At 48.4% G+C, this 15,562-nt stretch overlaps 1 protein-coding gene across 1 annotated transcript in view; it reads right to left on the bottom strand.

The window, feature by feature from the left end:
- Positions 1–600: 600 nt before the first annotated feature.
- Positions 601–15,562, bottom strand: part of LOC107300567 (lysine-specific demethylase 4B-like) — a 16,410-nt gene continuing 1,448 nt past the window's right edge. The window contains exons 2-5 of the mRNA XM_015829881.1: positions 12,905–13,013; positions 1,573–1,758; positions 1,315–1,479; positions 601–654 (exon numbers count right to left, since the gene is read on the bottom strand). Coding sequence (XP_015685367.1) covers positions 601–654; positions 1,315–1,479; positions 1,573–1,758; positions 12,905–13,013 — 514 coding nt within the window. The remainder of the gene's footprint in view (positions 655–1,314; positions 1,480–1,572; positions 1,759–12,904; positions 13,014–15,562) is intronic.

Raw genomic sequence — 15,562 nt, 5'->3', positions numbered from 1 at the left:
GCTGGCTCAGGAATTCTGGGAGTTGAAGTCCACGAGTCATAAAAGAGCCAAGGTTGCCTATCCCTGACCTAGATGATAGATAGACAGATAGACAGATAGACAGACAGACGGACGGACGGACGGACGGACGGACGGTCAGACAATAGATACACCTAGATCAGGGGTAGGCAACCTTGGCTCTTTTATGACTCGTGGACTTCAACTCCCAGAATTCCTGAGCCAGCCATGCTGAGGGGACAGGGAGAGGTTTCCAAGCTGAGCCATGCTGGCTCAGGAATTCTGGGAGTTGAAGTCCATGAGTCATAAAAGAGCCAAGGTTCCCCACCCCTGCTATAGACCAACTCTACATCCGGTGGAACTACTGGTTTGTACCTTTAGAGCAGGGGTCTTCAAACTGGGCCCTTTTATGACTCGTGGACTTCAACTCCCAGAATGCCTGAGTCAGCCATGCCGAGGGGAAAGGGAGAGGTTTCCAAGCTGAGCCAGGCTGGCTCAGGAATTCTGGGAGTTGAAGTCCACGAGTCATAAAAAGAGCCAAGGTTGCCTACCCCTGTCCTAGAACAAGCCAACAACACTTGAGGGTTCCTGGAAGCTTGGCCCTCAAAACAAACTGGCCATCAACAGGCCCATAGAGATAAACCACATTTCCACACCCTTCAAAAGAGACAATAAGGAAAATTAAGAATGAAACAGAAAGACTACTACAACACATCCTTACCAGGAGCAAAAGACCCAGATGACCAGTGATAAACGTCAAGGCAAACAATCAAGCAGAAAAAAATATATTCTAATCAAGGAACTACCGATTCAGACACAGAATCGAACAGTAAACAACGGCCTAATCAAGGAAGCACCAAGAACACTCCCGTCGACACTGACACAGCAAGCCGCTAGTATATAAACAGAGCCCAACCCCTCCTCCCTTCTAGCACTGATGATGTTCCCTAGTTGGGCCATGAAACGTCTGCAAGAAAACCATCCAGTTCAGAGAGCACCGAGGACCCCACAGCATTCCTCCTCCTCTTCCTCCTCTCCACAAACCCCACTGACTCCCTTCTAGCATTGATGATGTTCCCCAGTCTGGTCATGAAACGTCTGCAAGAAAACAACCAAGCGCAGAGAACAGAGTTAAGAGGACTCTCCTATCCAGAGACGTTACACACTCCACTTCAGGGGTCTTCAAACTGGGCCCTTTTATGACTTGTGGACTTCAAGTCCCAGAATTCCTCAGCCAGGCACGTTTGAAAGGGCCCAATTTGAAGACCCCCCCCCCCGCTCTACTCTGAAGGCCTCCTGCTCCTCCAAGCTACTTACAATAATGTTTTCTGGATAAATGTTATCACTGTAGGAGCCATCGTCGAAGTTGACCTCGTAAAAGGTTTGCGTGGTCACCCCAATCACTTTGCACCGGTAATAGAGGCCGTTCCGGTTCTTCGCGATTACCGTCTGGCTGAGGGAGACCTCTCTGGAAAAGGGAAGCTGGAAGAGACAAAGGGACTGTCCATCAAGCGAAAGGGCGGGCCGGCGGGGGGAACAAGGGGAAGGAGAGGGACAGATCCGAGGGAGACCTACAACGTGGCTGGCCGCTTTGTGCTTGAAGCAGGTGATGGACACCACGTAGGGCCAGTCATCGGGCTCGATGGGCACGCCGGCCGCGTGGGCGCAGGTGACGTGGAAGGACGTGGAGCAATGCTCGGAGGAACACTGGATGCAGGCTCCGGAAACTTTCTTCATCCGCTTACGGCAGTAGACGCATTTCTGAAAAGAAAGCGGAGGTCACGGTTCCGACTGATGGAACTCTTCAAAGAACTTCGAGGCATTGTTTGCCTGAAAGAATCTTTATTCAAGTTGCATGGCATCGGCACGTACATGGTCAAAGCCGAAATCTGAGTTCCCCTCCCCTAAAATACATAGTATCAAAGCACAACTAACAATCATAAATCACATTCCCCAATTAGTTTGAAATGCGGACCTTCCCTCCAAGTTCTCCAACCCGCCATTCCTTATCATCTCTCATTTCAAACAGCCTTGAAAAAAACACCCTACTATGGAGGTTGTTATGTCTAACTCAGTGATGGCAAACCTTTTAGAGACTGAGTGCCCAAATTGCAACCCAAAACCCACTTATGCATCGTCGAGTGCCGGGTGGGTGTGGCCCATTGGATGGGTGTGGCCAATTGGATGGGCGTGGCTGCGGTGGTAACGGAAGACTGGGTGGGACTAAAAAGTTCAATCAATCAATTCCAACTTTGCAAGATCTTTTTTTTCCCCGTGAGAAGTTGAAATTGACTGAATCTTTTTTTTTTTTTTTTTGCACATGGCGGCGGAGGCCTAAAGCGAAAAGGTTTTATAAAACCCAACTGAAGGCCTAGGACTGGGGCGACAGCACGCGTGCCCACAGAGAGGGCTCAGAGTGCCGCCTCTGGCACCCGTGCCATAGGTTCGCCACCACTGGTCTAACTAATTCCCATNGGCTAGATGACCTCCAAGGTCCCTTCCAACTTTATTATTATTATTATAAACAGTACACCAAACTCCCCTGCTTTCTAGCACGGATGATGTTACCTAATTGGGTAACGAAACGTCTGCAAGGGAATAATCAAATGCAGAGAGCATCAAGGACCTCACCTCCAATTTGTGGGCTTTCCCAAAGTGTAGCAGGATATTTTGGTCTGGGCTGTGAGCACCTCTAACCCCCATTCCCGATTCTGGTTGCTGCCTCAGTTTCCCTAAAGTCCCCAAGTAGTCCTCTGCTTTACACCCCTTGGTTCAAAGTCAGCGTGGCATTGCAAAAATGGACGTCTGAGCAATCCTCAAAGCTCCTTGTGGTCATGTGATCATGATCGGCTGCCTGGCTCACAATTATGACATCACAGGGAGAGACAGTCATGTGATCACCGACCTCCCCTATTATTATTATTGTTGTTGTTGTTGTTGATCATCGCACAGTCAGCCAGATGTTCAGACTGGATTTGGCATTTTTGTCTACCTATCGAGTCCTTACCCAGGACCTGGGATAGGCAGATGTGGATGTTTGATGGTATTACAGATCTCGTCGCAGGATGGAAGCTGTTCCTAGTAAGGCCGCCTTTTGCAATTGACTAATGGCGAATTTGTCAATGCCAATGATGGTGTTCAAGTGGTGCTCCAGTTGTTTTGGGATTGCACCCAAGGCGCCTATGACTATTGGTACTACCCTTGCTTGCCTTTGCCACAGTCTTTCTATTTCTATTTGTAGGTCTCTGTATTTTGTTATCTTCTCCAGTTCTTTCTCGTCTATTCTGCTGTCTCCAGGCACTGCCACGTCCACTATCCAGACTTTTTTGTCTTTCTTATCGACAATTGTTACGTCCGGGGTGTTATGCTGCAGGTGCTTGTCTGTTTGAATTCTGAAGTCCCAGAGCAGTTTAATTTTATCATTTTCTATGACTTTCTCTATTTTATGATCCCACCAGTTCTTGCTTACAGGCAAATTATTATTATTATTATTATTATTATTATTATTATTATTATTATTATTATTATTATTATTATTATTATTACTACTATTATTTCTTCATCATCATCATCATCATCATCAAGTTGGAAGGGATCTTGGAGGTCATCTAGTCTTTTTTTTTTAAATCCTTTTTATTAGCATTTAGAAATAAAGAGATAAAAGACTAATACAAACTAAGAAAAATAATATGCCAAGGGCAAAGAAGAAAAAAATAGAACGAAGGAAAAAAGAGATAAAGAAATGTCTCCCCCTTAATCAAGACAAACACAATCGATCGATTTTAGTAACTTATCACCTTGTCTGATATTATAACCAAAGATCTTCCTTCTTTCCATATCCTATCCCTTATCAATAATCTGTTCTTAAAACTGTCATTGGATCCTAATCAGCAACGGCCCACCAAGAGTTAAGAGAAATAAAAGCACGTATTTTAGCCGTAATCAAATAAATACATTTTATATTTCTTTTTTTTAACATAATCATTTATCACTTTCTCAAAAAATAATACAAGAAAAATATCCCTTCTTCCCATATTTCAGCTCCTCTCTATAAACAAATATTTAAAGCGTTGCCATTCATAGTTTCAGTCAGCAGTGTTCATTAAGTGGACCAGATGACCTCCAAGGTCCCTTCCAACTTTATTATTATTAAGGGTTGTCAGAAACAATAACATATTTTAACCTCAATCAAATAACCCAAATTTATATTCTTTTCCTTTTAACAATCTTGATTTTAAATCCCTTTAAATAGGGTCCCAGCATTTGATTTCATTTCCCCTTCTCGAAAACTCCTTCAAAACTTTTAACAGGTCTCATTTCTGAATCCAAAATAGACAGATTATCCAGGTCTCCCCTCTGGTTTGTTATTTCAATATTCCTTTTAATTATTAAGGTATCAGTTGTTTCATTTGTAAATCATCTTATTCCATACCATTCTTATAATAGGCTGTTAAGTTTTATATCCACATTCAAATCAGCCTCTATCTGTTTTTCACTTCTAAAAACTCTTTAAGTCACATTTTAATAGTAGCAGACAATTTTCAGGGAAACCTCTTCATATGTCGTCCCCAAATATCGTTAAAAGTCTTCTATAGTTAAGAGTATTTTGTTCCATTCTGCATGAATGGGTCTCTTCTCCTTTAATTATAATCTTTAGTTCTTTCTGGTTTCCTCTAGAGTCCAACCTTTAGAATCCCCTCTTATCATGTTTTTCTCTAATCAACAACATTTTCCCAAAGGAAGGTTTCTTAGAATTAATTTTAAATTCTTCATATATATATTTTCAAAAATAAAATTCAAGAGAACCCCTGGGAAAGATTCTTGTAATTAATTTCAAGGTCTGATTTTGATTCTGTTTGACCCCCTTCATCTGTTTAGGACTTTCCAGAATCCATGTTCTAATCGCCCTTTGGTTAAGCCAGGGGTAGGCATCTTTGGCTCTTTTATGACTCGTGGACTTCAACTCCCAGAATTCCTGAGCCAGCCATGCTGAGGGGAAAAAGAGAGTTTCCAAGCTGAGCCATGCTGGCTCAGGAATTCTGGGAGTTGGTCCATGAGTCATAAAAGAGCCAAGGTTGCCTACCCCTGACCTAGATGATAGATCAGTGGTTCTCAACCTGTGGGTCGGGACCCCATTTGGGGTCGATCGACCATTTCATGGGGGTCGCCAAGCAAGGCTGTCCGCCATTTTTCCCCCTTTTCCGGCGGGTGCCTTACCTCCCTTGGGCTGGGCCAGCTGGTGGTCGGCCTGCTCCGTCTCTGCCGCTTGCCAGCTACACCTCGGCCGGCGCAGGGGGCGGAACCACGCATGCGCGGCGCTCCCGGGCAGGCAAAGTCCTCGACTTACGACCGGTTGGGTAGTCCTTGACTTATGACCGGTTTAGTCCTCGACTTACGACCGGTTTAGTCCTCGACTTACGACCGGTTTAGTCCTCGACTTACGACCGGTTGGGGTTGCGGGATTAAAAAGGTTGAGAACCACTGTGATAGATAGATAGATAGATATGGACGGACGGACAGACGATAGATACACCTAGATCAGGGGTAGGCAACTTCGGCTCTTTTATGACTCGTGGACTTCAACTCCCAGAATTCCTGAGCCAGCCACGCTGAGGGGACAGGGAGAGGTTTCCAAGCTGAGCCATTCTGGCTCAGGAATTCTGGGAGTTGAAGTCCACGAGTCATAAAAGAGCCAAGGTTCCCCACTCCTGCTATAGACCAACTCTACATCCGGCGGAACTACTGGTTTGTACCTTTAGAGCAGGGGTCTTCAAACTGGGCCTTTTTATGACTGGTGTTCAACTCCCAGAATTCCTGAGCCAGCCATGCTGAAGGGAAAGGGAGAGGTTTCCAAGCTGAGCCATGCTGGCTCAGGAATTCTGGGAGTTGAAGTCCACGAGTCATAAAAAGAGCCAAGGTTGCCTATCCCTGGTATAGACATTATGACCGTTTTTCATACTGACACCGTTGCGCCATCCCTGTGCTCACGTGATCAAAATCTGAGCACCTGGTACCCGGTTGCAGCATCCCTGGGGGTCTCCCGTGACCCCTTTTGCGACCTTCCGATCAGCCAAGTCAAAAGGGGAAGCCGGATTGAACTAACAATCGTGTTGCTAACTTAACTGCAGTGATTCCCTTGACAAGTGTGCCAAGAAAGACTGCGCATTGGGACAACACTCACTTCAACCGACTCGCTTAGCCGCAGAAAAGCTGGGACTCCGTTTTGGCCGTTAAGTAACGGGAGTATCTGTATCTGTAAATTGTCGCAGAAATACAACAGAGAAACCTCGAAACCTACAAAGAAGGTAGCAACGCACGCAGCACGATGATCAAACAGACACCTTCGCTGCAGCTCCGAATCAGGGGAAGGGTTGTCTAGCCCTGGATGAGTGCCACAACTCACACACTCAACCGAGGGGATGACAACTAATTACTCTGAAATTCTGCACCGTAATTTACCGACGAGCTCGGGGAAGGCCCATCAGGAGCCGCACAAACAATACACTTTCCAAATGAGGCGGTGCACCACCAGAGCAAAGCAAGGGAATTATGCGGAGACAAAGTGAGACGTCTCCTCTCCATTTTGGATGGCTCTGTTTTGGAGTGGGGGAGGAGGAGGGGGAGGGCTGCCGAGACTTTAGGGCAGACATGTCAAACACAAGGCCCGGGGGCCGGATGCGGCTTGCAACGTGGTTTCATGTGGCCCGCGAAGCCATCCTGGAAACAGTGAGGGAACGGCCCCCGCTGCCTTGGCCCCGGCCCCGGCCGGCCGGGAGCCAATGTACAATTTTGTGGTGGCCATCTATGCTGAAACGCATTCAGTCTTAGCTCCACAAGGCCGTCCGGAATCAGTGAGGAACCAGCCCCTGCCGTGTCGGTCCCGTCCTCTGGATGCATGCTGGGGAGGTGTCACCGTTTGTGAGGAATGAAGAAATGGACCATCGCCTGGAAGTGGCCAGCAAATGGCCCTCGCCTACTTCATATATCCGTATGGATGGGCTCCGGGGGAGGGGTTTCGGCAGGCTCCTCCAGTGGACCATGCCTTGGCGCTTGCTCCGGTCCCACCCCCTTCTGCCAGAGACCCTCAGATCTGTCCCACTCCTGCCCAGGCCCCCACAGGCACCCTTGACGCAAACGATGTAGAGATGGCCACGCCCACCCAGTAGGCCACACCCACTCCAGCCATGCCCACGCTGTAGGCCACACCCACCCTAGCCACACCTACCCAGCCCCCTGAGGACAACCGCAATGCTGATGCGGCCCTCAATGAAATTGAGTTTGACACCCCTGCTTTAGGGGAAGAGAGGGGAGATAAAGGTCTGAAGGGGGGCTGCAGTGGTGGGCTGAGAGAAAGAGGGTGAGATTGAACGGGGGGGGGGAGAAGTGTCCAGGTGGACGAGTAAGTAGGTAAAATAAAAGGCACAGGAGATGGAAATCTTGGCTCGGTCACCAGATGTGTGACAAGAATAAAAGAAAATTAACAGGATTGGGAGGGACCTTAGAGGTCATCTAGTCCAGAGCTTTTCAACCAGTGGTATGGGTACCACCTGTGGTACATTGGCACCTGGCAGGTGGTACGTGGCCATCCTAGAAAAGTGGTAGTGGGGGAGGGGAATGAGCTGAGCCTGAGTGAGAGACGGCTGGAGCTGCAGGGCTGTCAGGGCTCAGCGGAAGCGCCAGGATCAGCGCCAGGTTCCAGCTGGAGCTCAGCGCTGATCCTGGTGCTTCTGCTGAGCCCAGAAGAAGCGCCGATCAGCTGGAATGTTGCAGCATCTCCAGGGTCTCGTGATTTACATTCAGGTGCTTGGCAACTGATTCATATTTATGACGGTCACAGTGTCCTAGGGTCATGTGAAGTGACCAAAACTTGCTGCAACCACCCAGCAGACGGGGGGAATAAAAACCAAACACCCCCCCACCCCACCCCCGCTGCCAATCCTCAACAGAAATGCTCACAACAATGAAAACCTCGGACAGGAGGAAGAGTGCGGCCGGGCGGGCAGGCAGGTGTCTTGCTCGGCTGTGGCTTAGGGGGCACTTTTTTCAGTGCCATTGTAACTTCGAACAGTCACTAAGCGAACTGTTGTAAGTCGAGGACTACCTGTACTTTATCACTTTTTGCCTTTTTTTTTTTTTGGTCATCAAGTTTTTGACACCTTGCTAGGCAACTGGTGGTACTCGGATGTTGCCATATCCTAAAAGTGGTACAATGGGTGAAAAGGTTGAAAAGCCCTGACCTAGTCCAGCCCCACACCCGAGCAGGAGGCCCTACACCGTTTCTGACAGATGGCAGTCCAGGTCTAAGGGACGCTGTCGATCACGTTAAAGGTAAGTCCTTGACTTACGACCTCAATGGTAAGTCCTTCTTTTCGTTAAATGAGCCAAACCCAATTCCCACAACCGTTCTTCGTATGTTCTAGGCCCCTAATCAGTTTTATTGCTCTTCTTGACCACAGAAGATGTTGTTCGAGAAGAACCGGGGGGGGGGGGGGAAGGCTGTTTTGTGTTTCATTTTCTAATCAGGTCACTGCACCACAGTTTGTCTGCTGCAGAATGCTTGTTTACTCCACCTGCCTGCCAAGAGACTAATTTAAACCTGGTCTATTTCCTCCACTTCGGATTTTGCACCCCACTTAGCCGAGTTCCCCTTCGCTCTGTCCTGATTTCAGCCTGCAGCCCCCTCCCTCGACCAAGAACTCTCCCTCCTTCGACAAGGCATCCTAAGCTGACCTTCTGGTCTAAAATGAGGGGATGGCGACACCCCGAGGAGAAGGAAAACCAAAGGAATTGTAGAAGAGGAGGACCTGAACGCCTGTTTTGGGTTTTCGAAGGGAAGCTCAGGTTTTCTAGAGCAGAGCTCAGAAACGGAAAGACGAAGCAGGCACCAACGGAAGAGAAAATCTGTAGCTGAGGATTGACTTGTGGGGTCCTGGGTGCTGTCTGAGGTTGGTTGTCTTCTTGCAGACGTTTCACTATCCAAATAGGTAACATCGTCAGTGCTAGAAGGGAATGTGGGGTTTGTAGAGTGGAGGAGGAGGAGGAGGAGGAGGAGGAGAAGGAGGAGAAGGAGGAGAAAGAGGAGGAGAAAGAGGAGGAGAAAGAGGAGGAGAAGGACAACGACAACTGTGGGGTCCGTGGCGCTCTCTGAGCTTGGTTGCTTTCTTGGAGATGTTTCATTATCCAGCTAGGTAACATCATCAGTACTAGAAGGGAAAGGGGTTTGTGGGGTGGGGGGGAAGAGGAGAAGGAGGAGGAGGAGGACAACTGTGGGGTCTGTGGCACTCTGAGCTTGGTTGCTTTCTTGGAAATGTTTCATTATCCAGCTAGGTAACATCATCAGTACTAGAAGAGAAAGGGGTTTGTGGGGAGGAGGGGAAAGAGGAGGAGGAGGAGGAAGAGGAGGAGGACAATGACGACGACAACTGTGGGGTCCGTGGCGCTCTCTGAGCTTGGTTGCTTTCTTGGAGATGTTTCATTATCCAGCTAGGTAACATCAGCAGTGCTAGAAGGGAAAGGGGTTTGTGGGGAGGAGGGGAAAGAGGAGGAGGAGGAGGCTTATTTTGGGATCCTTGGCGCTCTCTGAGCTTGGTGGTTTGCAGATGGCTTGCCCTGCCGAGGTTGGTGGGAGAGGGCTTGATAAGGCTGTTGGCCACCGGTATATAAACAGAGAATCAACCCCACTCCCTTGTAGCCCTGATGGTATTACCTAGTTGGGTCATGAAACGTCTGCAAGGAAACCACCAAGCTCAGAGAGCGCCAAGGATCCCAAAATAAGCCTCCTCCTCCTCTTTCCCCTCCTCCCCACAAACCCCTTTCCCTTCTAGTACTGATGATGTTACCTAGCTGGATAATGAAACATCTCCAAAAAAGTTTCATGACCCAACTAGGTAATACCATCAGGGCTACAAAGGAGTGGGGTTGGTTCTCTGTTTATATACCGGTGGCCAACAGCCTTATCAAGCCCTCTCCCACCAACCCCGGCAGGGCAAGCTGTATGAAAAGTATTTTTTTCTTTTTTCTTTAAAAAAGACGATTCTTGTGTTCTACCAGCCAACTGTTGGGGTTTCACTCCCTTTTCCCCCCACCAAGGAATGCATAGATTAGAGAACAGCTGCTCACTCCAACCTTTGGGGCTTGGGGTGAAAAATTCAAAAAATGCCTTATTTGACTCCACTGGCATGTCACAGCCAAAGAAAAAAGGAACATTTTTTTTTATATATTCAATTAGTTATTTAACTAAAGCTTTATAAAGTGGTACCAGTATTAACACTTCATGTGATCTTGATTCTCTCCCTCTGTTAATGCAGCCTAGGACTGTGTTGGCTTTTTTGGCAGCTGCAGCACATGGCTGGCTCCTATTTAGGTGATTGTCCACTAGGACTCCGAGATCCCTCTCACAGTTGCTACTATTGAGCAAAGTACCCCCTATACTATACCTGTTCATTTGGTTTTTTTTGCCTAAATGTAGAACCTTACTTTTTTCACCCTTGAATTTCATTTGGTTAGATAGCGCCCAGTGTTCAAGTCTGTCCAGGTCCTCCTGTATCTTAAGCCTGTCTTCTGGAATGTTGGCTATTCCTGCCAGCTTGGTGTCGTCTCCAAATTTGATGAGTTCCCCATCTATCCCCTCATCCAAATCGTTGATGAAGATGTTGAAGTGCATTGGGCCCAGAACAGAGCCCTGGGGCACCCCACTACACACTTCCCTCCATGTAGATGCGGTTCCATTGAGGACCACACGTTGACGAGACACCTGCTATCATGTCCCCCCTCGTCCTTCTCTTCATTAAACTAGATGTACCCAATTCCAGCAGCCGTTCTTTACATATTTTAGCCTCCAGTCCCCTAATCATCTTTGTTGCTCTTCTCTGCACTTTTTCTAGGGTCTCAACATCTCTTTTACATCGTGAGGACCAAAACTGGATGCCGCATTCCAAGTGTGGCCTCACCAAGGCATTGTAAAGTGGTATTAACACTTCACCTGATCTTGATTCTCTCCCTCTGTTAATGCAGCCTAGCACTGTGTTGGCTTTTTTGGCAGCTGCAGCACACGGCTGGCTCCTATTTAAGGGATGGTCCACTAGGACTCCGAGATCCCTCTCACAGTTGTTACTACTGAGCCAGGTACTGAGCGACATCAGAACTTTGGACTGCACGCTTCGTCTTCTCTGGGTGGACCCCTGGCCCTCAGATCAAACAACGCCCCCACGAGGCAGGGCTTCCCTGCATCTCTACAGCCGCAGCTCCAAAGTGCCAGTGGCCCACTCAGGAGACAATCTCTGCTCCAGCCCAAGTTTATGCCGGCCTCTACGGATCCCGCCAAGCCACGCAAGCAGCAATGCGGAGACACCGCGAGGGGTACAAGCGGCAAAGCTGTTTGCCCAAGGACTTAACGGATTTCTCTTGGGAGGCCCATTAAGCAGTACAAGCCAGCCCCATGTAAAGAAAGAGTTTTTTTTTTTAATTTGCTGTTAGAAGCGTGGGTAATGAAGAGGATGGCGGGCTGGAAATGTCAGGTTATCCATAAAGGAGCCGGCTCGGGTGCAATTTATCGCTTGTGTTATCAAAGCGTTGCTGTCGCTCCAGGGAATAATAATAAATGTGTTTTTTTTATCTCTGCAACAGGGTCCCAAACCCCACTTGGACAAGAGGGAAGGGCGAAGGTCCCCAAAGCGTATTAGAGGCTCTCTAATTTTCCAGGCAAGAAACTACCAACTCGGACACACAAGCAAACAGTGAACAACAGGGACTCACCAAGGAGAAAACAACACTCCCACCAACATGTCTGGGCAAGCCGCTTGTACGTAAACAAGTAAGAGCCAACCTCACTTCTTTTTAGCACTGATGATGTTACCTAGCTGGGTAATGAGACGTCTGCAAGAAAACAACCCAGCTCAGAGAGCACCAAGGACCCCACAGTTATCCTCCTCCTCCAGTCCACAATTGCCATTCCCTTCTAGCACTGATGATGCTACCTAGCTGGGTAATGAAACGTCTGCAAGAAAAGAATCAACTTCAGAGAGCACCAAGGACCCCACAGTCCTCCTCCTCTTTTCCTCCACAAACCCCTCTCCCTTCTAACACTGATGGTGTTACCTAGTTTGGTAATGAAATGTCTGCAAGAAAACAACCCAGCTCAAAGAGCACCAAGGACCCCACAGTTATCCTCCTCCTCCAGTCCACAATTGCCATTCCCTTCTAGCACTGATGATGCTACCTAGCTGGGTAATGAAATGTCTGCAAGAAAAGAACCAAGTTCAGAGAGCACCAAAGGCCCCACAGTCCTCCTCCTTGTCCTCTTCCTCCTCCACCACCACTCTGCAAACTCCCCTCCCTTTTAGCACTGATGATGTTACCTAGTTGGTTCATGAAACGTCTGCAAGAAAAAAACCCAGCTCAGAGAGCACCAAGGACCCCACAGTCCTCCTTCTCTCAACATAAACCTCACCCCCTTCTAGTATTGATGTTACCTAGTTGTATTGTAAAACAACTGCAAGAAAACAAGTACCAAGGACCCCACAGTCCTCCTCCTCCTCCTCCTCCTCCACCGCCACTCTGCAAACTTCTTTCCTTCTAGCACTGATGATGTTACCTAGTTGGGTATCGAAATGTTTGCAAGAGAAGAAACAAGCTCAGAGAGCATCAGGGACCCCACAGTTCTCCTCCTCCTCCACCACCATTCTACAAACCCCTCTCCTTCTAGCACTGATGATGTTACCTAGTTGGGTAATGAAACACCCCCAAGAGCCCCAGGGACCCCACATTTCAACCCTGAGCTACCCATATTCGCTTCTATTGCTTCCAGCCAAGGCCTGCAGGGACTACTAACCCGTTAAGGTCCATTTCCCTTCCCCAAGGAGTTCCCAGTTTCCACCTTTCTTCGAGAACGGGCTCAAGGGCCTCTTACCAGTTTCCACCGTTGCTCAAGGATGGCAGTGATGTCTACAGGGTGGCGCGCGAGGATGTTGACAAAACGGGCTTCCGGGACAGCGATGGCGCAGATGACGTGCACCCACCTGCAAAGCGTCCAAGACGGGGGGGGGGGGGGAAGAAATTGAAATATTTATTTATCGTCCCCTCGACATCGTTAAGCATCGTCCCAAGAGATCGGGGTTATCCGTGAGAGACGTGCGACAGGAATGTCTGCCGCTGCCCAAAGATCAATTCTGATCTTAAAGCAGTGGTAGCGAACCTAAGGCACACGTGCCAGAGGCGGCACTCAGAGCCCTCTCTGTGGGCACACCTGCCATCGCTGCCGCCAGCTCACGCAGGTCCATTAGGCCAGGGCTTTTCAACCTTTTCACCCATTGTGCCACTTTTAGGATATGGCAACATCCGAGTATCACCAGTCGCCTAGCAAGGGGTCAAAAACTTGATGACCCCCCCCAAAAAAAGGAAAAAAGTGATAAAGTTACAGGTAGTCCTCGACTTACAACAGCTCGCTTAGTGACTGTTCAAAGTTACAATGGCACTGAAAAAAGTGCCCCCAAGCCACAGCCGAGCAAGACACCTGCCTGCCCACCCGGCGGCGCTCTTCCTCCTGTCTGAGGTTTTCATTGTTGTGAGCATTTCTGTTGAGGATTGGCAGCGGGTGGGATGGGGGGATGTTTGGTTTTTATTCCCCCCGTCTGCTGGGTGGTTGCAGCAGGTTTTGGTCACTTCACATGACCCTGGGACACTGTGACCGTCATAAATATGAACCAGTTGCCAAGCATCTGAATGTAAATCACAAGACCCTGGAGAGGCTGCAACATTCCAGCTGACCGGCGCTTCTTCTGGGCTCCGCAGAAGTGCCAGGATCAGCGCCGAGCTCCAGCTGGAGCCTGGCACTGATCCTGGTGCTTCCGCTGAGTCCTGCAGCTCCAGCCGTCTCTCGCTCAGGCGTGTGCGGTGCTGCCACCGGTTCAGCTCATTCCCCTCCCCCGCTATCACTTTTCTAGGATGGTCGCGTACCACCTGCCAGGTGCCAATGTACCACAGGTGGTACCCGTACCACTGGCTGAAAAGCCCTGGGTTAGGCCACCGCTGGCACCCGGAGCGGCAGCCCCACCCAGCACAAAGGAGGCAAAGCAGCTGGCTAGCAAGCTTGAGTAGAGGTGGTAGACCATGCCCTCGCTGGCCTCTGTGAGTGGGGGCTGATGGCACCCCTGCCCTACCCCGTCTCACCCCGCAGGACGAGCCTCCTGCCCACTGCCCCACCCACCAGAGACCCCCTGGATCTTCCCCAAGCCTGCCCAGCCCCCACAGGCGTCCCCCCCCATGAGCAACATCAAGGTGGCCAGACCCACCCCGGCCATGCCCACTCAGTCTGCTGTGACCACCATAGCCACGCCCACCCAGTGGGCCACCCTCACCCCCACCCCCCTGAGGTCACCACAGTGCTGATGCGGCCCTGGCACTTTGCAATAAATAAGTGGGTTTGGGGTTGCTGTTTGGGCACTCGGTCTCTAAAAGGTTCGCCATCACTGTCTTAAAGCAAAGAGGTTTAATACCACCAATCCGACAGGACCAAGTCCAGGTTGGTTCAAGTTATATTAATACGGGGGTCTTCAAACTTGGCCACTTTTAAGACTTGTGGACTTCAACTCCCAGAATTGGCAACGGACTCATGTTTATGACGGTTGCAATGTCCCTTTGGGCAACCTTGTGGCAAGCCAGGCCGATGGGGAAGCGCCAGATTCGCTTAGCGACCGTGTCACTAACTGAACGACCACTGGGATTCCCTTAACAATTGTGGCAAGAAAGGTGGTAAAATGGAGGTAAAATTCACTTCACAGCCGTCTCGCTTAGCCACAGAAATTTTGGGTTCAATTGTGGTCATAAGTCGAGGACTACTATAACACCATTTTCATTGTTTGTTAAAAAAAAGCTACCTATTTTTTTTTTTATTTTTTTTTTAAAAAGCTACCTGCTCTTCCGGAAAGAAACATAGGTGACTTAGCAGAAAAATATCTTGAAGCACAGAGCACTCAGATTTTTAAAACCGTGTTGAGCGCAGTGCTTAGAATGCAACATTGCAGGCTGACTCTTCCCACTGCCAGGAGTTTGATCGTGACCGGCTCAAAGTTGACTCAGCCTTCCATCCTTCCGAGGTCGGTAAAATGAGGACCCAGATTGTTTGGGGGTGGGGGAACAGCTGACTCTGTAAACTGCTTAGAGAGGGCTGTAAACCACTCTGGAGCAGTATGTAAGTGCTATTGCTATCTATCTATCTATCTATCTATCTATCTATCTATCTATCTATCTATCTATCTATCTATCTATCTATCTATCTATCTATCTATCTATCTATCTATCTATCTATCTATCTATCTATCTATCTATCTATCTAATCTATCTATCTATCTATCTATCTATCTATCTATCTATCAATCATCTATCTAATCTATCTATCTATCTATCTATCTATCTAATCTATCTAATCTATCTATCTATCTATCTATCTATCTATCTATCTATCTATCTATCTATCTATCTAATCTATCTATCTATCTATCTATCTATCTATCTATCTATCTATCTATCTATCTAATCTATCTATCTATCTATCTATCTATCTATCTAT

This window comes from Protobothrops mucrosquamatus, unplaced genomic scaffold (assembly GCF_001527695.2).
Source record: "Protobothrops mucrosquamatus isolate PMUCROS unplaced genomic scaffold, P.Mucros_1.0 scaffold7467, whole genome shotgun sequence".
In the NCBI taxonomy this organism is placed as follows: Eukaryota; Metazoa; Chordata; class Lepidosauria; order Squamata; family Viperidae; genus Protobothrops; species Protobothrops mucrosquamatus.
Note: the sequence above shows the minus strand (reverse complement) of the source record. Positions and strands in the feature narration are given on the sequence as shown.